A 26,763-nucleotide genomic window follows, 5' to 3' on the forward strand; every position below is an offset into this window, starting at 1 on the left:
TTACAACTTTTTTCTCATAATATTATCTTCTACTGTTGTATGCTGGAGGAATTGTCAAAAGCAGATCCCGAATATTCTTTTATAATATGTAAACTAAGTGTTCACAAAAATATTGCTACATTTTTATCACATGTGGAGCTTGTGCAATATGTACAGAAGGTATTTAAAAATATTTCATGATTGAATTTAAAATCATCTATAATTTAAATTGGAAAAACTAAAGAGTGATTCGATTTTGTTTTGCAGTGACCGACATGTTGGTAAAATTTATTCCAAATCCTCTTCCTTTCCGGATTATGTCAGAAAGTCTCTAAAGAAGCTTGGGTTAGATGAGTCCAAGGTCAGTATATTATTGCCCACTGTTTCATAAGAAACACAAGAACTTCTATGGGGTTATGGATTGAGATAATACAAAATTATTTGCCTTCTACTTTTCTCTTATTTGTGGAAAACATCTAAATTATATTGAAACCAAACTTCAGTTATCTTAATTCCAGTTCACCTTTCCTGTCAATGTGGATAACTGTTGTATACCTCTACAGTAATTCCCCTTTTAGGTTTATTCAGGTAAAATCTGCTAGTTCTCAAATAAAAATAGACTTAAAGAGCAAGAAAATAGAACAAATGCGAATTGTGAGTAAAGCAGAAGATGATGATATTAATTTTAAACTGCATGCCTTTAAAGGCTGTGTTGGGCTTAGTCACTCAGTCATCTCCAATTCTTTGTGACCCCATGGACAGTAACCTGCCAGGCTTCTCTGTCCATGGGGATGCTCCAGGCAAGAATACTGGAGTGGGTTGCCATGTCCTCCTCCAGGGATCTTCCCAACCCAGGGATCATACCCATTTAAAGGCTGTATAAGTCAGTAAAATAAAAAAATCTTAAATTCAAAAAGTCTTCAAATGAGAGAATCCTGGAAAGTTGTAACATCATAGGTGGCCCAAGGAAATAATTAAGAACATATTGTTGAAGACAAGAAAGTAAGCTGATAGACTGATGGTAATAAATACTCTAACACTGAGAAAACAGTAACATGATTCAGAAGAGTTATTAAATATTAAGTTGAACCTGGATCACTTTGGTATTGATTGTAAATTGAAATCAAGAATGAAATAGGTGGTGAAGGAATGAAATGGATTTCTTAACAGAAAAAAAATTATACAGATATGGTTAAGTTATATCAAAGCTAAAGGATATTATTATTTTTTATACCAATTATACATTTACGCTGTGGTTGTTTATTACTTAAAATGATTAGACTGGTACAGTCACTTTTGCCCTCTATAAAATAGCTATTAAAAAGCATTTCAAATTTATACGATTCAAGAAAAATTAAATGAATTAATATACATAAAACACTGAATACAACATTTGTACATAGCAAGTACTTAACTAAATAATACTAGTTTTTATTCTACCTTTTGTATATGTACTGCTTATAATAATGCAATTAATGTGACTTCTATATTTTTATTGTCACCAAAATGAAGATCCTTCTAGTTTTACATAATAAGAACATAAAATAACACTGTTATACTAGTTATTCTATTTCTGTTTTTGTTTTTTTTTAATATATTTTTAACCGACCAGTCTTTCTTCATCAGTCTTAATTAGTGCATATATTTATTTCACTTCAATTCCACTTCTTACAGTAATATTAAAAATACAAACTTAAGCATAATTTTTACAAATATTATTTTACTTAAAAATGCTTTATCGTTGCCAGAAATCCAGATAAAATGTCACTTTTTTTTTCTGATGGCTTTCTCTTCCCAGGTTTGTCTTTAATAATAAACATAGTAAATGTCTCTTAGTATGCTTATTATATTACTGATTAAAATATTATTAATTGATAATATTTACTAAGCTTCCCTTGTGGTTCAAACAGTAAATAATCTGATTGCAGTGCAGAAGACCTGGGTTTGATCCCCAGGTCTGGAAGATCCCCTGGAGAAGGCAATGGCAACCCACTCCAGTATTCTTGCCTAGAGAATTCCATGGATAGAGGAGCCTAGCAGTCTTGAGTCCATGGAGTCACAGAGTCAGACACGACTGAGCGACTAACACACATTTACTGAGGACTTACTATGTGTTAATTATTATGCCATAAACATCAACATCTCATTTACTCTTCCCGAAAACTCTAGTGTCAGATACTTATTATGCCCAATGTAATGATCTGGAAAGAGCGCATCAGAGAAAGGCAAGTCATTTTCCCCTGGTTGAAGGGTCAGAGCTGAAACTTGCACACAGATTCAGCTTCCATCAGAACCTCCACTGTCAGCCACCACTGTGCTAAGAAGTACAATTAAAAACAAAAGGAAAAAGACTAATGTAGATAAGTATCACCATAAAAAGATCACTCTTAAATGACTGTCTTTCTTAGTTATTAAAAGGTAATAATAGGACTTGCTGATTTTTCTCTTAAAACTGTTTAAGCTCATTTACAGACAAATGTGTTGAATAAAATATGTGAGGAAAAGAAAAGGGATAAGAAGCCCAAACTGGAAGGAGAAGAACGTATAGAATATAATAAGGTGTTTAAAAGGTAGTGGTGTGAGAGGAAGCAAATAGATGAGTATGTGTTTTGAGGATTTTTTGTTTTAATTGTGATGGGAGACAAAATTAAGAGAATTGTCTATCAGGCGAGAATAGTTGGAAATAGGATAACTTATTAAAACTGAACTTACATTTGTGATCTAATACAAATTCCTATTGTTTTTCTCTCACATCATGAAGTATCAGTGCTAAAATGAAAGTCTTGACCACATGCATGATAAAAAGATATGAGTAGTTTTATTTTTAAAATGACATTAATTTTCATGTGAGATTCTAATTCTAAAAAGTATCAAAATCACTTAAATTTAAAATGTTAGATACAGCAAATTATTTAAAAGATCTTTAACCAAATTTTTAATCATTTATTAACAAATGTATATATAATATAAATATAATATAATTATATTTACATAGAATTGAAAATGTGGTGATTGCTGTTGATGTGTCTCTGATCTCTCAAAGCACATCTCTTCATAGTCAAAACTATGTAGGTAGTTAGGTAAAGTGCCTAGAAAATCTCCTAGCAAGCTCTGATACTTTCTTAGTCACAAGAAACCGTGTAAACCTGTGGAAAGACAAAGAATAGTCCCAGACAAGACATCATTCCAAAGGAGACTAGAACAGCATGTGCTGATATATAAGTGGCCCATACACAGCAGAAAATATTAATCCGTAAGTCCTGCAGTCAGTTGTGATACACAGCATTGGACGTTTTCTCTTAGAGCAGGACTTCTTAAACTCAGCGCGTCTGGGTAATTCTTCGTTGTGGAGAGCTAACTTGTGTGTTGTAGGATGTTTAACATCCTTGGCCTCTACCCACTAGGTGTCAGCAATAGCACCCTAATGGTAACAATCAAAAATAATTTTTTAAAAAAATCTCCAGGCATAGGCACAAATGTCTTGAGGGGCAAAATCACCCTTGGTTGAGATCTGCTGTCTTCAAGCATTTGTCATTTTAACGATTCTATTAGCATTCTCATTGTAAACCCCCTATTATCTTAAAATGCTACTTTATACAAAGAAATATAGAATGTGGAAGATGGGAAAAGTAGTGATTCTGTTCTTATATTTTGAAGACTTTTTATCAAAACGATCTCCTCCTTGATCTTTAATTTTATATAGCTTTAACCGCTTAATGATGATATTGTTTCAATCCTGCATAAGATATAATTCTGTTTAAGAAGAATATTTCAATTTCACAGTAAAGCCAAGCCTACAATAAATGATGTGGAGCATGAGCTACTTTACATCAGCAAGAATACTGTTCATAATAGATGGACTTCTTAGAATGAAATTTTATAGTACAATTCTTTGTAATTTAGTAAAGCACAATTACTTCTTTGTAAATTGTTTTTATAGAACTTTATGAAAGTCCAAAATAACAAAATCCTAGTAATTAACTTTACCTTGACCTTCAAAAATGTTTGGTATTTTCAAATTTTGTCTTCTGTCCCAAACTTTAGTATCTCTCCACATTTTAGAAAACCTCCAAAACTGTCTTTAAGGTTTCATATTATCTTCATGGTCCACAGCATTTGGTTTTTTTTTTTTTTTTTTGTATTGCTTTTCTCTCTTTCTCCTTCCACATACATGTAGTGCACACACACAGAGCATGAGAGTACACACACACACACACACACACACATAAAATTTTAAAGCATCCGATTTTAAAAGCAACAAAACTACTATTGTTTCCTAGAGAAAGAGTGAGCTGGACCATTTGGCCATAAGAAAAGAAAAGAAAAGGAATTTATGTTCTAGAGCTTTTGTGTGTGTGTTATGTACAAATAGAAAAGCGAAAGTCAAAGTCACTCAGTTGTGTCCAACTCTTTTCAGCCCCATGGACTGTAGCCTGCCACACTCCTCTGTCTGTGGAATTCTCCAGGCAAGAATACTGAAGTGGGTTGCCATTTCCTTCTCCAGGGGATGTTCCCAACCTGGGGATCAAACCCAGGTTTCCTGCATTGCAGGCAGACTCTTTACTGTCTGAGCCACCAAGGAAGCTCATATACATATAATGAATATTCAAATAATGTTACTCCCAGATATTGAGAATGAAATAGACAATAAAAGTGGTGATTTAATGGGGTGGATGCATGCTTTTGAATGGACTGAGTTGAAAAATCACTAAAATTTAGAACCTTAGTGGAAGTTGGCAGAGGATAAGTCAGAAAATTATCCTTAAATATTTCTCCAAAACAGGCCGGCAATAGCAAAATTTTTGAGACCACAGTCATTTAGTTATTCATCAGCAAATATTTACTTTGAAGAATCTCCAATGTGCCAAGAACCATGGAAACTCTGGAGCTACAAAGATAATTAAGACATGACCCATGAGAAAAGAAAACAAGTAATTACAGCATGAACTTACAGTAATAGATACATATATAAAGTATGTATATGCCTGGAGTGACTCACTCTGCCTGTGAAGATTTTACAGAGGACATTGATGCCTTAGCTTGGTCTTGAAGGATGTGTAAGAATGTATTAAGCAAACAAGATGGGCAGGTAGTGAGCAAGGAACTCATTTCAGATGTGTGTGGTGGGGAGCATAGCTTGTGCAAAACCACAGAGATGTAAGAAACATGATTCTGGACTCAGCACATTTGAAGCATAAAGCAAGTGGAGGAGGCAGTGGTGAGAGGTGAGGCCAAAGAACCAGGCGATGTGGAGAGACCAAATAAACTTACCTTCCGACATTAGATCAGAGATGAATCGGTAGTAATTGTAATGACTAAGTGGTTTAAATACAAGTGGGAAGGCAACCACAAATGCAAGAAGCTCGTTAACTTTCCTGTAGTGATATTCAGTCGTCCCTTGGTATCCTTGGGGAATTGGTTCCAGAACCCCCCACAGATAACAAAATACCAAGGGTGCTCAAGTCCCTTATATAAAATGGTGGAGTACAGGCAGCCCTCTGTATCTGTGGGTTCTACATCTGTGGATACTGAGGACTGACTGTTTATAAATGATCTACAGTAAATGAGGTCCTCTGACCCTAAAGAAGCAGTGAATTCCTGATACAATTTAAATATATAGGTAGCCTGTCATCTTTGGTGATGACATGTGCATTATTCCCAGAAATATTTCCTGCTGCTTTTTGCAACCATTGTAATAACACAGGGCTTCTCTGGGGGCTCAGACAGTAGAGAATCTGCCTACAATGCAGGAGGCCTGGGTTCTATCCCTGGGTCTGGAAGATCCCCTGGAGAAGGGAACGACTACCCACTCTAGTATTCTTTCCTGGAGAATTCCATGGACAGAGGAGCCTGGCAGGCTACAGTCCATGGGGTCAAAAAGAGTCAGACACAACTGAGCAACTAAGCACACACACATAATAACGGAGGGCTACCTCAAATTGTGGGTTCTATTCCAAAGTGCTGCAATAAAGTGAGTATTTCAATAAACCAAGTCACATGAAGTTTTTGGTTTCCAAGTGCATACAGAAGTTGTGTTTACAGCATACTGTAGTCTGTTATGTGTGCAATAGCATTGTGTTTAAAAAGCAATGTACATGCCTTACTCAAGAATATTTTATTGCTGAAAACTACTAGCCATCATCTGAGCCTTCAGCCAGTCATAATCTTTCTCCTGGTGGAGAGTCTTGTCTCAGACTTGATGGCTGCTGACTGATGGCGGTGGTGGTTGCTGAAGTTGGGGTGGCTGTGGCAGTTTCGTAAAATAAGACAACAGTAAAGTTGGCTGACTTTTCCTTTCACGAATGATTTCTCTAACAATGCAGTGCTTTTTGATAGCATTTTACCCAAAGAACAGCTTTCAAAATTGGAGTCAAATGTCTCAAACTTTGCTATTATCAACTAAATTTGTGTAATATTATAAATCCTTTGTTGTCATTTCAACAATCAACACAGCATCTTCGCCAGGAGTAAATCCCATCTTGAGAAAGCACTTCTTTGCTCATGCATAAGAAACAACTCATCTGTAAAAGCTTTATCATGAAGGTTCAGTAATTCAGTCACATCTTTAAGCTCCACTTCTACTTCTTGTTCTCTTGTTATTTCTACCGCATCTGCAGTTACTTCCTCCAGTCAGGTTTGAACGCCTCAGAACCATCTATGAGAGTTGGAGTCAGCTTCCTCCAGGCTCCTGTTAATGTTGTTATTTTGACATGCGTCCATGAATCATGAATGTTCTTAGATCTAGAATAGTGAATACTTTCCAGAATGTTTTCAATTTACTTTGCCCAGATCCATCAGATGAATCACTATTTATGGCAGCTATATGCTTACAAAATGTATTTCTTAAATAATAAGACTTGAAAGTCGAAATTACTGCTTGATCTATGGGCTGCAGAATGGATGTTGTGTTAGCAGCCATGAAAACAACATTTTAGTCTTGTGCATCTCCATGAGAGCTCTTGAGTGACCAGGTGCTTTGTCAGTGAGTAGTGATATTTTGAAAAGAATCTTTTTTTTTTTTTTTTTTCCTGAGCAGTAGATCTCAACAATAGTCATAAAATATTCAGTGAACCATGCTGTAAACAGATGTGCTAACATCCAGACTCTGTTGTTCCATTTGCAGAGCACAAGCAGAGTAGATTTAGCATTTTTCTTGAGGACCCTAGGAATTTGGAGATGGTAAATGAGATTGACTTCAAAGTCCCCAGCTGTGTTAGCCCCTATCTGACAAGAGATTTCAGCCTGTCCTTTTGAAGCTTTAAAGCCAAGCATTGAATTCTCCTCTTTAGCTACGAAATTGCTAGATGGCATCTTCTTCTAGTAGAAGGATGTTTCATTTACCCTGAAAATCTGTTGTTTGCTGCAATTATCTTAGCTAGATCTTCTGGATAACTTACTATAGCTTCTGCATCACTGCTTGTTGCTTCATCTTGCTCTTTTATGTTGTAGAGATGACTTCTCTCCTTAAACCTCATGAATCTGCCTCTGCTAGCTTCAGACTTTTCTTCTGCAGCTTCCTCATCTCTCTCAACCTTCATAGAATTGAAGAAAGTTATGGCCTTGCTCTGGATTAGACTTTGGCTCAAGGGAATGTTGTGGTTGGTTTTATCTTCTATCCAGACCACTACAGCTTTCTCAGTCAGCAGTAAGACTTCATTTTCACATCATTCATGTGTTCCATGGAGTAGCACTTCTAACTGAAGTTTTCTGTTGCGTTCTCAACGTGGTACCACATCCATCCACCTTGAGTTCTAGCCAAGGGTGTATCAGCAGCCTCAGCCCTACCATCTACTGATGAAAAGAAGGTCAGTTGCTAATCTGTCTTCTGATCAGGTAGTGTGTGGGGAGGATCTCTAAACAATTGTGTATCTCTTATCCATTCATCTGGCCCATTCCCCATGGAGTTGAAATATGGCCCACCTTTGCTTATCTGGGCCCCCATATATAGATCTATAAAAAGACAATTTTAATAAATAATGTAGGAAAAGAAACAAATCAGCCAAGGCAAGGGGAGAAGGGGGCAACAGAGGATGAGATGGTTGGATCGCATCACCAACTCAATGGACATGAGTTTGAGCAAACTCTGGGAGATGGTGAAGGACAGGGAAGCCTGGCTTGCTGCAGGTCATGGGGTCACAAAGAGTCGGGCATGACATAGCAAGTGAATAACAACAATGTCAGCCAAGTACTCGAGATCCATATCAACAGTGATAGATCATACTGGTAGTAAATACCCTGGATATTATATGAGGAATATGATACTTTACATCTGTAGTCTTCCTCTCAAAATCTATAGCCCCAGTCCAATTATGAGGAAAACTGTTCCCAGTGATGGAATATCATACAAAATGCTTGACTAGGGCTCCTGAGTAATGTCAAGGTCATCAAAAACTAGGCAAGTCTGTCAAAACCAACTGGACTATTGGAGTTTAAAATGCCAAAAAAAAAAAAAAAATTGTAAGAAAAATAAGGGAAAAAACCTAAAGCCCCTTGATGTGACCTCTCATTTGCTGTCTCTCACCTAGTTTCTCTTTAAGACTGGATATCTCCCTAAACATAAACCACAGACCACTGAGCTAGGGCCTCATTACGCAGCTTAGCTAATATCAGTCCCTTTTTCTGGAGTCTTGGAGATGGGCAGCAAGGAGCAATGGAATTCATGACCAAAGCTCCCAGCTGGCATTCAATGTGCACTTCAACTTGTAAGTTTCCATGGATGTTCTTGCCTACACCAAGCACCTCCTCAATTATGACGTCTTCTTTATCTCTAAGATGTTTGCCCTGTCTGGGCTCTTACTGGGTTTAACTAATGTCATCAGTAAAATAAGACCATGCATATATGTATGTTACAGATTCATCCTAGAACTAAACAGTGTATTCATAAAATTTCCATAGATTCTCTGATCTAGTCTTGTGAGACTGATAGTTGAGCATTTTATTGGAAAAGTTGGTTAAAGCATGAAATCATATCTTAAAAACTGAATTTTTCACTTAGAAACATTAATATAATTGTATCCACCAAGCATTTGGTAGAAGAATAAGGCCATTTATTTTGTTTCTTGCACACAGCTTTGCATATAGTTTCTCTAGTTAGATTTCTACCTTAACTTCTGTCCATCAAACCTCTATAATGCATAGTTTATAGTATCCAGCTTTGGATTATTCAAAGTAAGGCAAAAGATATCCATTTTTTTAAAATAGGAAAGTAAAGATGATAGTCTCATCTTTTCTCTTCAAAATCACACAAAAGCAACAAATGGAAAGAGAAATACAGACTCCTTTTTGACAAAATCAAAAAGCCTGTTAAATCTCAAACCATGTTTGTTATGAAGTTCAGTGAAGGTAAAGAGGGATACAGAGTGATGTCGAGAGAAATTGCCTGGACTTGCAGATCACCAGCACAGCCAACAGTACAGTACTTAAAAGCAGCATATCCTGAGGGGCAAAATCAACAATCCCTAGTTTGAAACAAAACCATTTTATGTCCAGGGTGGTACTTCTCAGTTTGACATAAAGGAGACACAGAATACTGTAGAACCCAAGGAATCACACTGAAAAACCGTGTTTATAGGAAGCAGTATGCTGATGAGGCAGGACTGAAAGAAAGATTGTGAGTTCTGAGTTGTTCTGTAACTGCTAATCTCACATGACAGGACAGAAGCAAAGACTAAAGGCTGTGATTCAAACACATTCATAATTTTTCGAGGTGAGTTTTGCTGGCCTGAAGTTCAGGCCTAGACTTAGTCCAGTATACTCTACTGTAAAAATGTGATTCAGGAGGCACTCATTCAATCCAAAGATGAGCAAAATAAGGGCTGGAGAGAAAGCCATAATCTTGGGTTCTTTACCAAAGAGGAGATATTAATATTTTCTGGACAGCCACAGGAGAAATTGGATGAGATAAAGCCTTACTTTTCACTGTTAGATACCTTTTTGTATTTTTTTTTTAATTCAAAAGAAATTGCATGTAATAGAAAAAGAGTGGGGTCTTTAAAAACATATTTATACATTTGCAAAGAGATCTGAATACAAGTCCTTTCAGATTTTAGACTCTTTATTCAGTGTGTCATTTGTCTTGACTACATATGCGTGCATACATGCTTAGTCGCTTCAGTCGTGCCTGACTCTTTGCAACCCTGTGGACCATAACCCACCAGGCTCCTCCGCCCATGGTATTCTCCAAGCAGGAATACTGGAGTGGGTTGTGATGCCCTCCTCCAGGTGATCTTCCCAACCCAGGGATCGAACCTGCTTGTCTTATGACCCCTGCGTTGGCAGGCAGGTTCTTTACCACTAGTGACACCTGGGAAACCCCTTGATCATATATAAATTGACAGCAGTTTCTTCTGATGACTTTCCTTTATCAAGCCTTTGACAAAGACATTCAACATATAAAGAAACTTTTCCTTTTGCATCTATATTTTATTGATTTTTTAATATTTGTATCATGTCATTATAATGTACCTGTAATAAAAAAAGTTTAGGAACAAATACACTTAATGCCGTAGGCATAAAGCTCAACTGGTGAGAACAGAACATGTATTAATAAATTATCTACAAAGTGGCCTACTAACCACAAGGATTCAGTGTACTATGGGTATCATGTTTTAGAGAAAAAACAGAAGGCAGTGCTTGTTGATGGATTTGTTAAGTATTGTTAGAAGAAATTATGTTTAATAGGAATATGTCATTACTATATTCCTTTTGCCTTTTCGTTATTCTCTATATTTTTTAGATATATTGTTTAAATTTTAGTTATATTCGAAAACTGTTTATTAAGCTCCTACCTACTGTGTACCCCAAATGTAGAAACAAGTGAAGGTAAATATTTCATTACTACTTGTTGAAATCAAAGTTAATAGGATCTTATTATTGATTTTACTTATGATATGCTGAATAACCTATGTTGATGCAGAAGATTTAAATGAAAATTTTAGTTAAATTGACTTGCTTCATGAACATCATTAGAGCACTTCAGATGCATAAGATTGCTTTGAATTATTATGTTTGTTTTACTTTAGGGTACATCTGAATAGGGAAAAATATATATATTTTTAACTGTTACTAAATTTATTATTGTTGTTGTTTTATCTTGAAGCTGCCAGAAAAAATTATAATGGACTACTACGAGAAATATAAACCTAGAATGAATGAACTGGAGGCTTTTAATATGGTAAGTCTCAGAATTAAACATATTAAATTGAATATGTTGCTAGACTTGAGTGGGATCCTATTAAATTTTTTTTTTATGGGGCCAACCAATCTATGTTGTTTTTCTCTTAATGTAGAAAAGCTGTTTTGGATCATTTCCTATTTTAGAACTATATTAGGCGTCAGTACCGTAATAAAGAGAGCACATGGCAGATTTCTCTTAAAGTGTATTAGAATTGCATGGCAAGAAGTTTTAGAGTTCTTTGAACACATATTGGTCTCAATGCAATTATTTCACAAGCATTCCTTTTAATGAATTTCATTCTTAGTACCCCTTTAAAAGCTTTCTATCACATATATATGATTGCTTTTGGATTCCATCCCAAAGTCACTCAAAGGATATTCTTTTCCTTTAACTATTAAAAGAAAAACTTTTGATCTCTGAAGTACTTATTTTCTGAAGATGTACAATGAATATTGGAGATTTGGCATTATGCAAGTTTCTGTATATATATTTTCTTAAATGTAAGTGTTAAGTTAGTATTTTTGTTTGTTTTAAAGTACCACTGTGCTATCTTATTCTTTCTTTTAGTTGAAAGTTGTTCTAGCTCCTTGCATAGAGACCTTGATTCTTCTGGATCGACTTTGCTACCTGAAAGAGCAGGTATATTATGTTAATTTTAAATGCATAACAAGTATCTTTATTAAATCCAGTAATATCAATCTGCTTATAACTATAATAACTTTCGTTCACATAGCTAGTAAGATGATTTTTCTTGTTATATTTTCCAAGTTTAAATAGTCTTTCCATCTCTTTTGAAACAAAAGCATATGTACAACAGATGTTTCCCCAAAAAGTGCTATAATAAAGTGTACATTCTTTGAATTGTATGGTAATTACTATACAGTAGACAGTGCACACAACCCTCATATGTGACATACCATATAGCTAGGATATCAACATAAAGGATATCATTTATATGTTTCACTTTGTAAGAATCAGCTTTTAATTCATTTTTGAATTTGGGGACATATGTACTCCGCAGTACAGAAATTTCTTTCTAATTGCTTCTGTTTTCTCAATCTTACTTGTTTTATCTATGTTGAATGACTAGAAAAATGATTTTGTGGTTTATCTTTGGGGAAAATGTGTTTTTCAGATTCTAGTCTAAGCTGTAATCAAAATTAGGTTTTTGAGCTGTTTAATCCCATTTGTAGATTCAGCCTTATGTTTTCGCTATAAGCTCTTTAATTTAATATTTCTTTTATCATATGAAGAGCTTTACTTCTTTTCAGCAAGCTACCTGGAACAAGTGGATTTTAATAAATGATATTTTCACAGAGAAAAGCAGTTTTTAAATATTTGGATAATTATATACTTTGCTAAGCTACTAACTAACTCAAAATTACTGGAAACTTTTGCTTTTCACCTTGGTAGTTCACAGAATCAGGCTTATTTTACTAGGTATTCATCATTTTCCTTTTCAAAACAATCTCCAGTGACCTAAATAAAATAGGTAGACATAACAGTATGTACCGAGTTTCACTGGTAATGCAGTGATAGAAATCCTGTGGTTGTTCATTTGATATTTGAAATGATATTACGGTTATAAAAGTAATACACACTTAATGTTAGAAAATTTTAAGTGAAGAATATCGAAAAGAAAGTTGGAAGTAACTATAACCTCACCTTTCAGCATTAGCTCTTGAATTATTATGTTTTCGAGAGCTTTTAATATACGTATGTTGCGTGTGTATGTATGAGCACATTATTTCTACTTTAATTAAAAATGGAATCAAATTATAAATACAGCTTCTCATCTAATTTGTTTCATTTTTTTATTTGGATTTTTTCTGTCTCATTAAATGCACGAAAGAAGCTGAATTATGTTTCACCACATAATTTATTTGAGCGATACCCAGTTGTCTCTAGCCACTTTCCCTTTTTCCAGTTGTAACAAGGAGTAGCCTGGTGTTCCACTCCCTACGTACATCTTTAATTATTTCCTCAACATAAAGTCCTGAAGGTGAAATTTTAATTTAGAATTTTATTCTAAGTTAATTAATTAAATTTGTTAACTTTCTTCAACAAAGAGCTCTCATATTATAGTATATAGTCTAACATCTCTCATTTGTATCTTCAACAAAGAGTTGTCTATTTAAATCACTTATCAATTTACAGGATGATATCATGTGGTCTGCGCTTGTGAGGTTGTTTGATCCTGTGAAATCTCCCAGGTGTTATGCCATTATTGCCCTGAAGAAGCAGCAATGATTTCAATTGAAGCAAGGTATTAGCTATATCTGTTCATGGAATCTTTTGCTAATTTTGGTTTTCTAAACATTAATACAGTGTTATGTAAATATTTGAAAAACATTGTTATGTATCTTAAATAGATAATAAAACAATAGCTAAAGCGGAATGCCTTAATCCATTTCCATTGTCAAAGCATACATTAATTAATTTTTTAATATAAATTTATTTATTTTAATTGTAGGCTAATTACTTTACAATATTGTATTGGTTTTGCCATACATCAACATGAATCCGCCATGGGTGTACACATATTCCCCATCCTGAACCCCCTTCCCACCTCATGAAAATATTAGAAAAGGATTGACCTACATTTCTGAATTAGTACGTCCCTGGGGCTGCTGCTGCTGCAAAGTCGCTTCAGTCATGTCTGACTCTGTGTGACCCCATAGACGGCAGCCCACCAGACTCCCCTGTCCCTGGGATTCTCCAGGCAAGAACACTGGAGTGGGTTGCCATTTCCTTCTCCAATGCATGAAAGTGAAAAGTGAAAGTGAAGTCACTCAGGCGTGTCCGACTCTTAGCGACCCCATGGACTGCAGCCCACCAGGCTCCTCCGCCCATGGGATTTTCCAGGCAAGAGTACTGGCGTGGATTGCCATTGCCTTCTCCAAGCACGTCCCTAGGCCATTATAATCTGGGCCTTGTTTCCTGTTCAATATTAGAGACTTCTGCTATTTACTGCATATCATATTTTGACGTTTTACTGACTTAACATATGAAAGGTATAGTTATACTTACAGTAAAACTAGTTGGTCCTGAAGATCATTAGTGTTTTCTTTCACATTTTGAAAGGATTTTTCATATTATCAGGAAGGAAAAAGTCATGCTTAAATAAATACCCAGGGAACAGGCCAGATATTAAAAGTCCTCAATATAAAGAATATTTTATAGTCTGTTTTAGCCTAAATTAGATGAGGAAGTATTCTGTGTCCTTAAAGGAATATGCTTCTTGTGATTGAGATATTACCCTTAAGGATTCTTTTTTTAAAATTAATTTATTTTAATTGGAGGCTAATTACTTTACATTATTGTGCTGACTCTTGCCATACATTGACATGAATCAGCCACAGGTATATATGTGTCCCCCCATCCTGAACCCCACCCACCCACCTTCCTCCCTACCCCATCCCTCTGGGTTGTCCTAGAGCATCGGCTTTGGGTGCCCCGCTTCATGCATCGAACTTGCACTGGTCATCCGTTTTACAAATGGTAATATAAATGTTTCAGTGCTATTCTGTCAAATCATCCCACCCTCGCCTTCTCCCACGGAGTCCAAAAGTCTGTTCTTTACTCACTTTAAGGATTCTTGGGGCTTTGCATCTTACAAAAATAAATGATGAGTTGGCACTTAATGAATCATCTGGTGCTGTGTAAAAAGTCAAACTAGGAAAAGCAGGAGTGAATAGAAGACTAGTACTCTGCTCAGAGTGGTGCAGAGTCCTTTCATTAGCAGAAAACTTGAGGTTTCTGATTTGCACAGAAGTGGACAGGTGGGGGGAAAAAAGACTGTATAAAATTTTTCCACGAGAAAGAGTAACTGCTTTCTTACATTTTAGAATCTATCCACAGGTGAGAATAACTTTTTGCTTTGGGTTGTGATACTGAGTTTGTAGCTAGTATATACGTGAGAAGATCCTGATGCTGGGAAATAAATGTGAAAATACCCTGGTGTAGTATATATGTGTGTATATATACTATATATATCTGTGTGTGTACACATATGTACTTGTGTATATGTATATACACATATATACATATACATAATACATATACATGTATAGGTATATATGTAAAAAGACCCAGTATATATTAGAAAAGACCCTGATGCTGGGAAAGATTGAAAGCAGGAGAAAAAGGAGATGACAGAGGACGGGATGGTTGGATGGCATCACCGACTTGATGGACATGAGTTTGAGCAGGCTCCAGGAGATGGTGAAGGACAGGAAAGCCTGGCATGCTGCAGTCCATGGGATTGCAAAGGGTCAGACACGACTGAACAGCAACAGCAATATATGTGAATGGTCAGGTGCTTGGAATGCTGAGTAAGATACTGGGAACATTAGCCATTTTTCAAGCTCTTTATGCTGAGAGTTTTGTACATGTACAGAAGTGGAGAATAGATTATAATAAATCCCCATGTACTTATCACAGACTTCAGTAATTAGAAGCATTTACCAATCTTGTTTCATCAGTACACACATGAGCATGCACACATACACACTTGTCACACATACCTACCTTCCATGGAGAATTTTAAGGCAGATCTCAGGCAACTTGTTATTTTACCTAAATACTTTAGTGTATATTTCTAAGTTAAGGATTTTTTTCCCATAGTAAACTATCACTTTCATCAAGAGGCTTTTTAGTTCCTCTTCACTTTCTGCCATAAGGGTGGTGTCATCTGCATATCTGAGGTTATTGATATTTCTCCCGGCAATCATGATTCCAGCTTGTGCTTCTTCCAGCCCAGCGTTTCTCATGATGTACTCTACATAGAAGTTAAAGAAGCAGGGTGACAATATACAGCCTTGACATACTCCTTTTCCTATTTGGAACCAGTCTGTTGTTGTATGTCCAGTTCTAACTGTTGCTTTCTGACCTGCATATAGGTTTCTCAGGAGGCAGGTCAGGTGGTCTGGTATTCCCATCTCTTTCAGAATTTTCCACAGTTTATTGTGATGCACACAGTCAAAGGCTTTGGCATAGTCCATAAAGCAGAAATAGATGTTTATGGATGTGAGAGTTGGACTGTGAAGAAAGCTGAGCACTGAAGAATGGATGCTTTTGAACTGTGGTGTTGGAGAAGACTCTTGAGAGTCCCTTGGACTGCAAGGAGATCCAACCAGTCCATCCTAAAGGAGATCAGCCCTGGGATTTCTTTGGAGGGAATGATGCTGAAGCTGAAACTCCAGTACTTTGGCCCCCTCATGCGAAGAGTTGACTCATTGGAAAAGACTCTGATCCTGGCAGGGATTGGGGGCAGGAGAAGGGAACAACAGAGGATGAGATGGCTGGATGGCATCACAGACTCGATGGACGTGAGTCTGAGTGAACTCCGGGAGTTGGTGATGGACCGGGAGGCCTGGTATGCTGCGATTCATGGGGTTGCAGTCAGACACGACTGAGCGACTGAACTGAACTGAATCTATCACTTGTCCTCATTCACATTTCCATGATTGGCTCCAAATGTCTTTGCATATTAATACCTCAGTTGGTCCAGTTCAGAATCTAAGCAGGGTTCACACGTTTGCATCTGATTGATGTGTGTCTTTAGGTTACTTTTTTATTCTCTTTCCTCATGTTGTTTCCTATATGAGTAGCTTTCTCAGGAGCAGAAAACCTTTCCAGGCTACTTTCGTTCCTTTCATAATTGTACTTCTATGTAAAATTTTAAACTTTTTTCCAAAGTTCAAATATTAATATAACATTCATTCCTCCTTATAATAAAGAAAAAAGAGGAACCTTATATGGGTAGATCTCTGTTTAGTATTGCAAGTGTTTTAATACCAAGGAAACTATGTAGTAACTTCCCAGTGTTTTAAAACATTGTCATAAATTGCATTAACCAATGAAGACTTCCCATTATTTAGTAATCAGAGAGAAATGAGAGATATCAGCATCAAATTAGCATGAGATGATCTGTACGATCACACTGAGATAAGATGTCAGCAAAGAGAAAAGAAATATAATATTTTGGTAGGACTTTATGCACATGAATCCCCACTGAACTGTATGTAGACCCTCATCTCATAAAAACTGCCATTTGAGAGCTCATTTACAAGTTGAACTAAAGAATGGTGCATTGGCAAGAGTACCAGTTCTGACAGTTACTATCTGGGAGAGTTAAAGCAAACTTTTACTATCTCAGAGCCTCATTTGTAAAGTGGGGGTTTATTTAATATTCACTTTATTAACATTTATTGAATGCCTGTCTTCCCAGATGTCTCAGTGGTAAAGAATCCACCTGCCAATGCTGCCAGACATGGGTTCAATCCCTGGGTCAGGAAGATTCCCCTAAGCAGGAAATGGTGACCCACTCCAGTATTCTTGCCTGGGAAATCCCATGGACAGAGGAGCCTGGCGGGCTACAGTTTATGGGATCACAAAGAGCTGGACACAACTGAGCATGCATGCGTGCATAACTGAATGCCTGCCATGTGTCAGGTGTATGTAGGCACTGGCAGTATGGAGACAAACAAGGAATGTCTCTGTCCTCAAAGCATTCAGTGAGGAAGACAATGAAATTACTAATTACAGTCATTAATACTATAATTACTGGACACGGCTGAGAGGATCATGGCATAGGATTCTTTAGGGCATCTTTAGATCGATACACTTGGGGGCAAGAGAGAATCAGTAATGTTAGTACCATAGTTTGGATTCATATAAATTAAGTTGTGTCCTTGCCTAAGTCACTTAACTATTCGGTGTACTTCAATTTTCTCATCTGCAGAAATAACGTAAGAATAGAATTTACTCCAAGTATGCTATGAGGGTTAAAGGAACAAGTATGTGTCACTGAACTCCCTCAAAACATCTCCAGGCACCCTGTTTATCAAGCAAAATTAAGTTTATTAGAATTCTCTGCAGTAAGAGGAAACTCCTCCTGGACAGTCTCTGAAGGGGAAGTCAAGGGGGAGGATATTTGTAGGATTTCAAAGTCTGGGCTCAAGTAGTTTAAGGTAGCTTTTTTAAGGTGGAGAACAGACAGGGATTTAGGAAAGTTCCTGACCTGATACAAATTTTATCGTTAATATCTATAGCAGGGTGAGGATCTCAAAGCATGTCTTGATGATAAGTAAACTGTTGCTTGATAAGTTAACTCTTTGCCAAGGTGAACAGATTGTTTATCTGAGATAAATTAACATATGGGAATTTCCTGAAACAAACAATGAAGTTATTTATTGGTTTATGGTCTTATCTTCCTTGGGCAAAGTTTTCTTGTCACAAATAAATCATGTTGACACAGGTGGTCTCAGTTCTTAGACTCCATAGCTCTGTCAGATTAGTGCAGATGGTTGCAGTTCTCCTCGTAAGGTACTTAATTCCTGGCACATAATGCATAATATAAAACCAATAGTTGTGGTTTTTAAATGTCCTAGAGGGAGACAAATGGAAGCTTAACCGTCTTTATAACAGTGATTTGTGTAGGGAAAAAAAAGTGTTTTGTAGGGGAAAAACAGTGATTGTATCTATAGGTATAAATGCCTAGAGTTATACAAAAGGCTTTCTATACCACATAAATCTGATTGTTCTTTAATCTGTGTTTCTTGCTACTGTACATAATAATGATAATTATTATTATTGTTACCCTTTTTAACATGCATAGTTATTCCAAAGTCTTTGCATGAGTCATGTGGTTTCATTTTTACCAAGGTGGCTAAGAGCTAAATTGAACATATTTTTAAAAACTTGTTTTTATTTTTTTTTAATTGAAGTATAGTTGGTTTATATATTATATGCTACAGGTATACAACATAGTGATTAATAATTTTTAGATGTTATACTCCGTTTATAGTTGTTATAAAGTATTGTCTATATTTTTCTGCTGTGCCAATCTGATCTCATCACTTCATGGCAAATAGAAGAGGAAAAGTGGATTCAGTGACACATTTTATTTTCTTGGACTCTAAAATCTCTGCAGGCAACTGCAGCCACAAATTAAAGGATGCTTGTTCATTGTTAGGAAAGCTATGACAAACCTAGACAGCATATTAAAAAGCAGTGACATCACTTTGCCAACAAAGGTCCGTATAATCCAAGCTATTGTTTTTCCAGTAGTCATGTCCGAATGTGAGAATTGGACCACAAACAAACCTGAACACCGAAGAATTGATGCTTTCACATTGTGGTGCTGGAGAAGACTCTTGAGAGTCCCTTGGAATGCAAGATCAAACCAGTCAATCCTAAAGGAAGTTAACCCTGAATATTCATTGGAAGGACTGATCCTGAAGCTGAAGCTCCAATACTTTGGCCACCTGATGTGCAGAGCCATCTCGTTGGAAAAGACCCTGATGCTGGGAAAGATTGAAGGCAAAAGGAGAAGGTGTCAGGAGAGGAGGAGATGGTTAGATAGCATCACCAACATATATGTGTGTGTGTGTCTGTGTATATATATATGTACATACTTATGTTCATATATATAATATTTCTACATGCTTCATTTTTTCCTTCCAATTTTATTGAGATATAGTTGATATCCAGTACTGTTCAAGGTGTACAGCATAATGATTTTCCTTAAATTCATGAAATGTTTAACACATTATTTAGTGAACATCTGTCATTTCATATAAACACAAAATTAAGGAAATAGAAAAAAATGTTTTCCTTGTGATAAAATCTTTCAGGATTTACTCTCTTAAAAACTTTCATATGTAACATGCAGCAATGTTAACTGTATTTAAGTTGTGTACTATATTCCCTAGTACAATACTTACTTATCTTATAACTGAGAATTTGTACCTTTTGACTGCCTTCATTCAGTTCCCCCCGCCTTCCTTTGTAACCACAAATCTGCTCTCTTTTTCTATGAGTTGTTTGCTTTTAAAGTGTAATTTATCTACAATTAACACTATGTCAGTACCTGTTACACAGCATAGTGATTTGATATTTCTGTACCGGTCAAGATAATCACCACAATAACTCCAGTTACAATCTGTCACCATTCAAAGATATCACATAGTTATTTTTTAAATTTAATTTGAAGTGTAGTTGATTTACAATGTTGTATTAATTTTTACTGTACAGCAAAGTGATTGTCATATATATGTCCTATATGGATATACATACACACGCATATATGGGCTTCCCTGGTGGCTCAGCTGGTAAAGAATCTGCCTGCAATGCAGGAGACCTGGGTTCAATCAGTGTGTTGGGAGGATCCCCTGGAGAAGGGAAAGGCTACCCACTCTAGTATTCTGGCCTGGAGAATTCCATGGACTCTATAGTCCATGAGTTTGCAAAGAGTTGGACATGACTGAGCGACTTTCACTTCCCTTCATGTATGTAAGTGTGTATATATATATAAAATATGGGTGGTGGTGGTGTATGTGCTCAGTCATGTCCCAGTCTTTGCAGCACCATGGACTGGAGCCCACCAGGCTCTTCTATCCATGGAATTTTCCAGGCAGAATACTAGAGCAGGTTACCATTTCCTGCTCCGGGGGATCTTCCCAACCGAGGGATCAAACCCACATCTCCTGGATTGGCAGGTGGGTTCTTTACCACTAGCACCATCTGGGAAGCCCATACACACATGCATTCCTTTTTGTATTCTTTTACATTTGTGGTTTATCACAGGATATTGAATATGGTTCCCTATGCTGTACGCTAGGACCTTATGGTTTATCCATTCTACATACAATCATTTGCATCTACTAACCTCAAATTCCCAGTTCATCCCACCTCCCCACCCCTCACTGTACATTTCATAACCATGACTCATTTGTTTTGCAATTGGAATTTTCTACTTCTTAATCTCCCTCACCTATCCTCCCCCTCCCTAACCTGCTCCCCTCTGGCAGACGTCTGTTTGTTGTCTGTAGCTGTGAGTCTATTTCTGTTTAGTTATGTTTGTTCATTTGTTTTGATATTTAGACTCCAAATATAAGTGAAATCATTAGCATTTGTCTTACTCTGTCTGACTTATTTCACCTAGCATAATACCTGCCAAGTCTATCCATGTTGTTGCAAGTGGCAAAATTTCACTCCTTTTTTAGCTAGGTAATATTCCTCTGTGTGTGCGCGTGTGTGCGTGTACGTGTGTGTGTGTGCGTGTGTGTGTGTGTGTGTGTGTGTCACATCTTCTGTTTCCATTCACCTATTGACAAGCCCTTAGGTTGCTTTCATATCTTGGCTATTGGCAGTAATGCTGCAGTGAACACACAAGTGTATATATCTTTTTAAATTAGTGTTTTTATTTTCTTCAGATAAATACCCAAGAGTGGAATTGCTATATCATATAGAAGTTACATTTTTAATTTCTAAGGAGCATTCATCTCTTTTCATAGTGGCTGCACCAGTTTATATCTCCACCAAAGTGCACAAGAGTTCCCCTTTCACCACATCTTCACCAACATTTGTTATTTATGTTCTTTTTGATGATAGTCATTTCTGACAGGTGTGAGGTAGTACCTCATTGTGGTTCTCTTTGCATTTCTCTGATGATTGGTGATATTGATCTTCATCTTTTCATGTTCCTTTTGACTATCTGTATATCTTCTTTGGAAAAACGTCTATTCAGATGCTCTGCCCACTTTTGATTGGGTTGTTTGGGAAGGGTTTTGATGTTGTTATATGAGTTCTTTGTATATTTTTCAATATTAACCCCTTATTGGATATATCATATGCAGATATCTTTTCCCATTCAGTAGGTGACCTTTCCATTTTGTTGATAGTTTCCTTTGCTCTGAAAAAAACCTTTCCATTTGACGTAGTGCCATTCATTTCTTTTTGTTTCCTTTACCTAAGGAGATATATCTAAGAAATACTACTAAGATCAGTGTTAAAGAGCTTTCTTCCTTTGTTTTCTTCTAGAATTTTTATGGCTACAGGTCTTACATTTAAGTTTTTAATCTATCTTGAATTTATTTTTGTACATGGTTTGAGAGAGTAGTCCACTTGAATTCTGTAACTGTCCAATTTTCCCAGCACCATTTATTGAAGAGTCTGTCTTTTCCTCATTGTATATTCTTGCCTCCTTTGTTGAAGATTAATTATCCATTTAAGTGTGGGCTCATCTCTGGATTCTGTTCTATTCCATTGAGCTATGTGTCAGTTTTTGTGCCAGTACCGTATTGTTTTGATTACTGTACCTTTGTAATACTTGGAATTAGGAAGGATGATGCCTCCAGCTCTGTTCTTTCCCAGGACTCTTTTGGCTATTCAGAGATTTTTGTTTTTTCATACAAATTTTACAATTGTATTTTCTAATTCTGTGAAAAATGCCACTGATATTTTGATAAAGTTCCATATGCTTTATTTCTTCATTCATTCATTCATTGTATCTTTTGGCTGCATCTGGTCTTCGTTGCTTTGTGTGGGCTTTCTCTAGTTGTGGCATGTGGGAGCTGCTCTCCAGTTGCAGTGCATGGGGCTTCTCATTGCGGTGGCTTCTCCTGTTGTGAAGCACAGGCTTTAGGTGTGCAGGCTCAGTAGTTGCAGTTCGTAGGCCCTGGAGCTCACTGGCTTCAGTAGCTGTGGCATGAGGGCTCAGTAGTTGTGGCTCATGGGCTTAGTTGCTCCACAGCATGTGAAATCTTCCAGAAAGAGGGATCAAACCCATGTCCCCTCCATTGGCAGGCAGAGTCTTAAATGCTATGCTATGAGGGAAGTCCTCCTGTATGCTTTAAATTTAAGAAGTATACCTTTAAATAACTTTGGAGTCAAAGAAGAAAGTGGAAATGAGAAAATATCTTGAATAATAATGAAAATAATTGAATTATAATGAAAAAATTACATTTTTGATTACACATAATTGTAACTTTTATTACAAATTACACGTCAAAATTTATGAGATAGTTAAACCATGATATAAGGAAACATTAGTTGTGAATACATATTAGAAAACAAAAGACCAAAAATCAAAAGATTAGTGGAAGGAAAATACACAGAGAGATAATTAACACTTCCAAAGTTGGTTTTTAGATTTTAAAAAAAACTGTCACAACTCTGGTAAGAGTAATCATTTTAAAAAATAATAAAACATAGGAATATAAAAGGGGACATCACTATAGATCTCACAGAAATTAAAAAGGTAGTAAGAATAATATGAACTGCTTTATGCCAGTACCTTTGAACATTTATATAAAATGGAAATTTTTCTCAAAGAAATGCAATATGCCAAAACTGCCTCAAGAAGAAAAATAAAACATGAATAATCATATAACTGTTATATTGAATCTGCAGTTAATCCTCTATTAATTCCCTACATCTCAACAGAAGTACTTTGTGGATATTAAATATAATTGTTATCCACTGTCTTGTTGGTTTACAAGTAAAGGTTGAGGAGAAAGATTTCAAAGCTATTAATAGTTCCTAAATTCAGGAGTTTATAATCTAGTCATTGAAACACATATGTGAGGCATATGGGAGAGTGAAGAGTTAGATAATGACATAGCGGAGGAGACAAAGGAAGTGTCCACATAAACACCCAGTGCTTTACCATGAACTGTGTCCTAAACTGCTGACTTCTGTCCCATTCTTCCCCTTAGCTATAGTTTCCTTTAGGTTGTTTATAAATGTGGTCAGTAGAATGGTTTGTTTTCATGGAGGAAAAGACTGTTTAAGAAATAATCTGCTGTGTGAAATATGTGCTCTGGTTAACCTGTGACCAAAGGAACTGAAAGTCTCCAAACCTCCCTGATGATTTTTCTTGGCCAGTGATACTACTGGCTACATGTATGGGAATTTATTAGTTGATGTATTTATCTCAGTGGATTGCCTCGTTAAGATTGCAGGTGTTCTGTCAATGAAAGACTTTTTTTTTTTTTAATTGTACTGTTTTTGTTAGAATTTTCCAATGCACAATCCAGAATAAGAGAGTTAACACATTTCAACACAGAAGAAAGTAGCATGTATTTAAACCTAACGGGAGGAAAAGCTTTTAACTTCTACTCAGACAGTTATGATTGAACATGTTGGATTTTAGAAAAATAGAGATAGTGTGCAAGCTCCAACCTAAAATTCAGCACATTGCTTTCTATTTAATCAGCATGGGATTTGGTGTGCATCAGCTGATCATTGAACTAAATGCACACATATTCTGAGTGAACTGCCTTCTCAGGAAAGAATCCAGTCTTCTAATACCGCTACAACTCTTTCAAGAAAAAGAGTTAATGGTGGTTTTGCATTGAGCAAAATATACTCCAATAATGTGTTTCAAGGGAAAGATAAAACAGTTCCAGATCCATTTGATTATAACAACAGACATCTCTGGTGCTCTGGTGACTTCAGACCATTTCCAATTTTAGTAGACAATATAACTGTGCAGGTAAACCTCTGTGAATAAATGCATAAGGGACAGATTTTTAAATCATAAAGAAAAAATGTTAGTGCTGTATTTCCACTCTAATTCAAAAAGACAGAAACTAAAATTGAAGGCCAAAGAGGGTTCATTTTTAATGTATAGGATGTTGGCCATCTTTCTAGTATATAAACAATGTCTTTCAAGGCTCTACATTTACATTCACGTTACCAGCTTATACAACATTTGGGAAGTCATTCCTTCACAGCAGGTTGTACTGTACTGAGGAATGATATTTAGTAGCTTTGAGGGTCGACATTAACAGTGTAAGAACTGAAAACTTTTGCAAGGTAAATGGTTTTCTTAGATAACTTTTCTCTTATTAACAGCAAATAGTTATTGCTCTTGAAAATAAACAAATTTGAATTTTTTAAATATGCTTCATATTTTAGATCTCTAGCACAGTTTTAATATCCACTTTTGTTAATGATATTACTGGTAATGTGTTTTCATTCTAATAAATTGGTTGCAGATGCTCAGAGAAGAAAGGATTTCATTAAAATTGCAGCTGTTAATAGCATACCTCCTACCTTTAAGATTAATGAAACAATAGTAAATTCAACCAAAATCTCCTTACTGGTCTATTACTATGAAAATTAAAACTTTATATATCTTGGAGTTTTGTTTAGTTAAGGAAATAAAGCAATGTTACAGAGCTTCTGAAGGTCATAGTAGCCTAGTGGAATTACATCAAGCATACATTTATGTCAGAGAAGCAATGGCACCCTGCTCCAGTACTCTTGCCTGGAAAATCCCATGGATGGAGGAGCCTGATGGGCTGCAGTCCATGGGGTTGCTAAGAGTCGGACACAACTGAGAGACTTCACTTTCACTTTTCACTTTCATGCACTGGAGAAGGAAATGGCACCCCACTCCAGTGTTCTTGCCTGGAGAATCCCAGGGATGGGGGAGCCTGGTGGGCTGGCATCTATGGGGTCGCACAGAGTTGGACATGACTGAAGTGACTTAGCAGTAGCAGCAGCAGCATACATTTATGTCCTGATTTTTAGATTCTAAACTGTCTACAAGATGCAAATGCATGAGAAGGAAAGTATAGCAGTTTGTGGAGGCTAAAATAGAAATGCCATCTTGGAAAAATAAGAAACAGACAATCAAATCTAATTTTTACAAAAACAGTGTATGTGTCTCTGATCAAATAAGATATATATAAGTTCAACAAAAGTTTGTTGTTGTTTAGTTAATAAGTCGTAAAAAAAAATTAACTCTCTTGTGACCCCATGGACTGTCGCCCACCAGGCTCCTTTGTCCGAGGGATTTTCCAAGCAATAATACTGGAGCAGGTTGCCATTTCCTTCTCCAGGCGATCTTCCTGACCCAGGGATTGAACCTCCGTCTCCTGCCTTGGCAGACAGATTCTTTACCACTGAGCCATCTGGGAAGCAACACTTTATTGAACATCTACAACTGGATGTTCTGATACTTAACCACAATTCTCAGGGCAATAAACTAATTCAGTGTGCGTTGGGGATACAGACTGTTAGTATCAAAGCAGAAGTCTGTGCCCAGGATGCAAGCAGTAATACTTAAGAATAGTTCAGCCATTCTTCTTTCACTCTAGGGACTTAATTGTTATCTTAAAAGCATAATGATTTCAGTGCTTTATATCTACTTACAAACTTCCTTTTTGTTCTTTCCTTTTGTCTAGCTTTGTGGTCTCCAGACTTTGGTGGAGCCAAAGAATTAAGATATATACTGCTATATATTCAAAAGTAAATAAATCACCATGTAAATTTCCCATAGAAATATATTCCTAACACATTTAAGAGATATTTCAGCTGTTAGTTGGTTTTAAAAAAAAAAGATTCAATGATAACAATCCCACTGACATTCCAAATAATCTATTTTGTTTTTACTACTTTGTATAATAGATTCATACTTAACTTTTATTATCTCATAAGTATATGAAAGTTAAAATCAGAACTTTGCAATTTAAAGTTAAAACTTATAGCCAAGGCCACTTTTGAAAGAATTGAACACCAATGATAGTGGTTAGTTTTAACTTGCCTAGGAAGATCAATGAATACCAAGAAACTTCCTGCCCATGGTATTCATTTTAATTTAGAAATAAATCTCAAGATATTTACTAACAATAGACCTAAAGTAATTGCTAATTATTTAATACCAACTACTTTGACATTTTACATATTGTGTATACAAGGGCCACCCGAAAAGAATCAGAGTGGGGATTTTATAAAGAGGCCTGTACATGAAATTTGAAAATTCCAAAGAAAATTTCAAAAACAACTAACCAAATAGATGACTGACTGCATAG

The 26,763-nt window shown here is 36.2% G+C and overlaps 1 protein-coding gene across 1 annotated transcript in view; it reads left to right on the forward strand.

Moving 5' to 3' along the window:
- The window catches only part of METTL25 (methyltransferase like 25), a 107,301-nt gene extending 93,864 nt beyond the window's left edge, over positions 1-13,437 (forward strand). Inside the window, exons 9-12 of the mRNA XM_052640948.1 lie at positions 247-340; positions 11,078-11,152; positions 11,723-11,794; positions 13,313-13,437. Coding sequence (XP_052496908.1) covers positions 247-340; positions 11,078-11,152; positions 11,723-11,794; positions 13,313-13,405 — 334 coding nt within the window. The 3' untranslated portion in view covers positions 13,406-13,437. The remainder of the gene's footprint in view (positions 1-246; positions 341-11,077; positions 11,153-11,722; positions 11,795-13,312) is intronic.
- The last annotated feature ends 13,326 nt before the right edge of the window (positions 13,438-26,763 follow it).

This window comes from Budorcas taxicolor, chromosome 5 (assembly GCF_023091745.1).
Source record: "Budorcas taxicolor isolate Tak-1 chromosome 5, Takin1.1, whole genome shotgun sequence".
Taxonomy (NCBI): Eukaryota; Metazoa; Chordata; class Mammalia; order Artiodactyla; family Bovidae; genus Budorcas; species Budorcas taxicolor.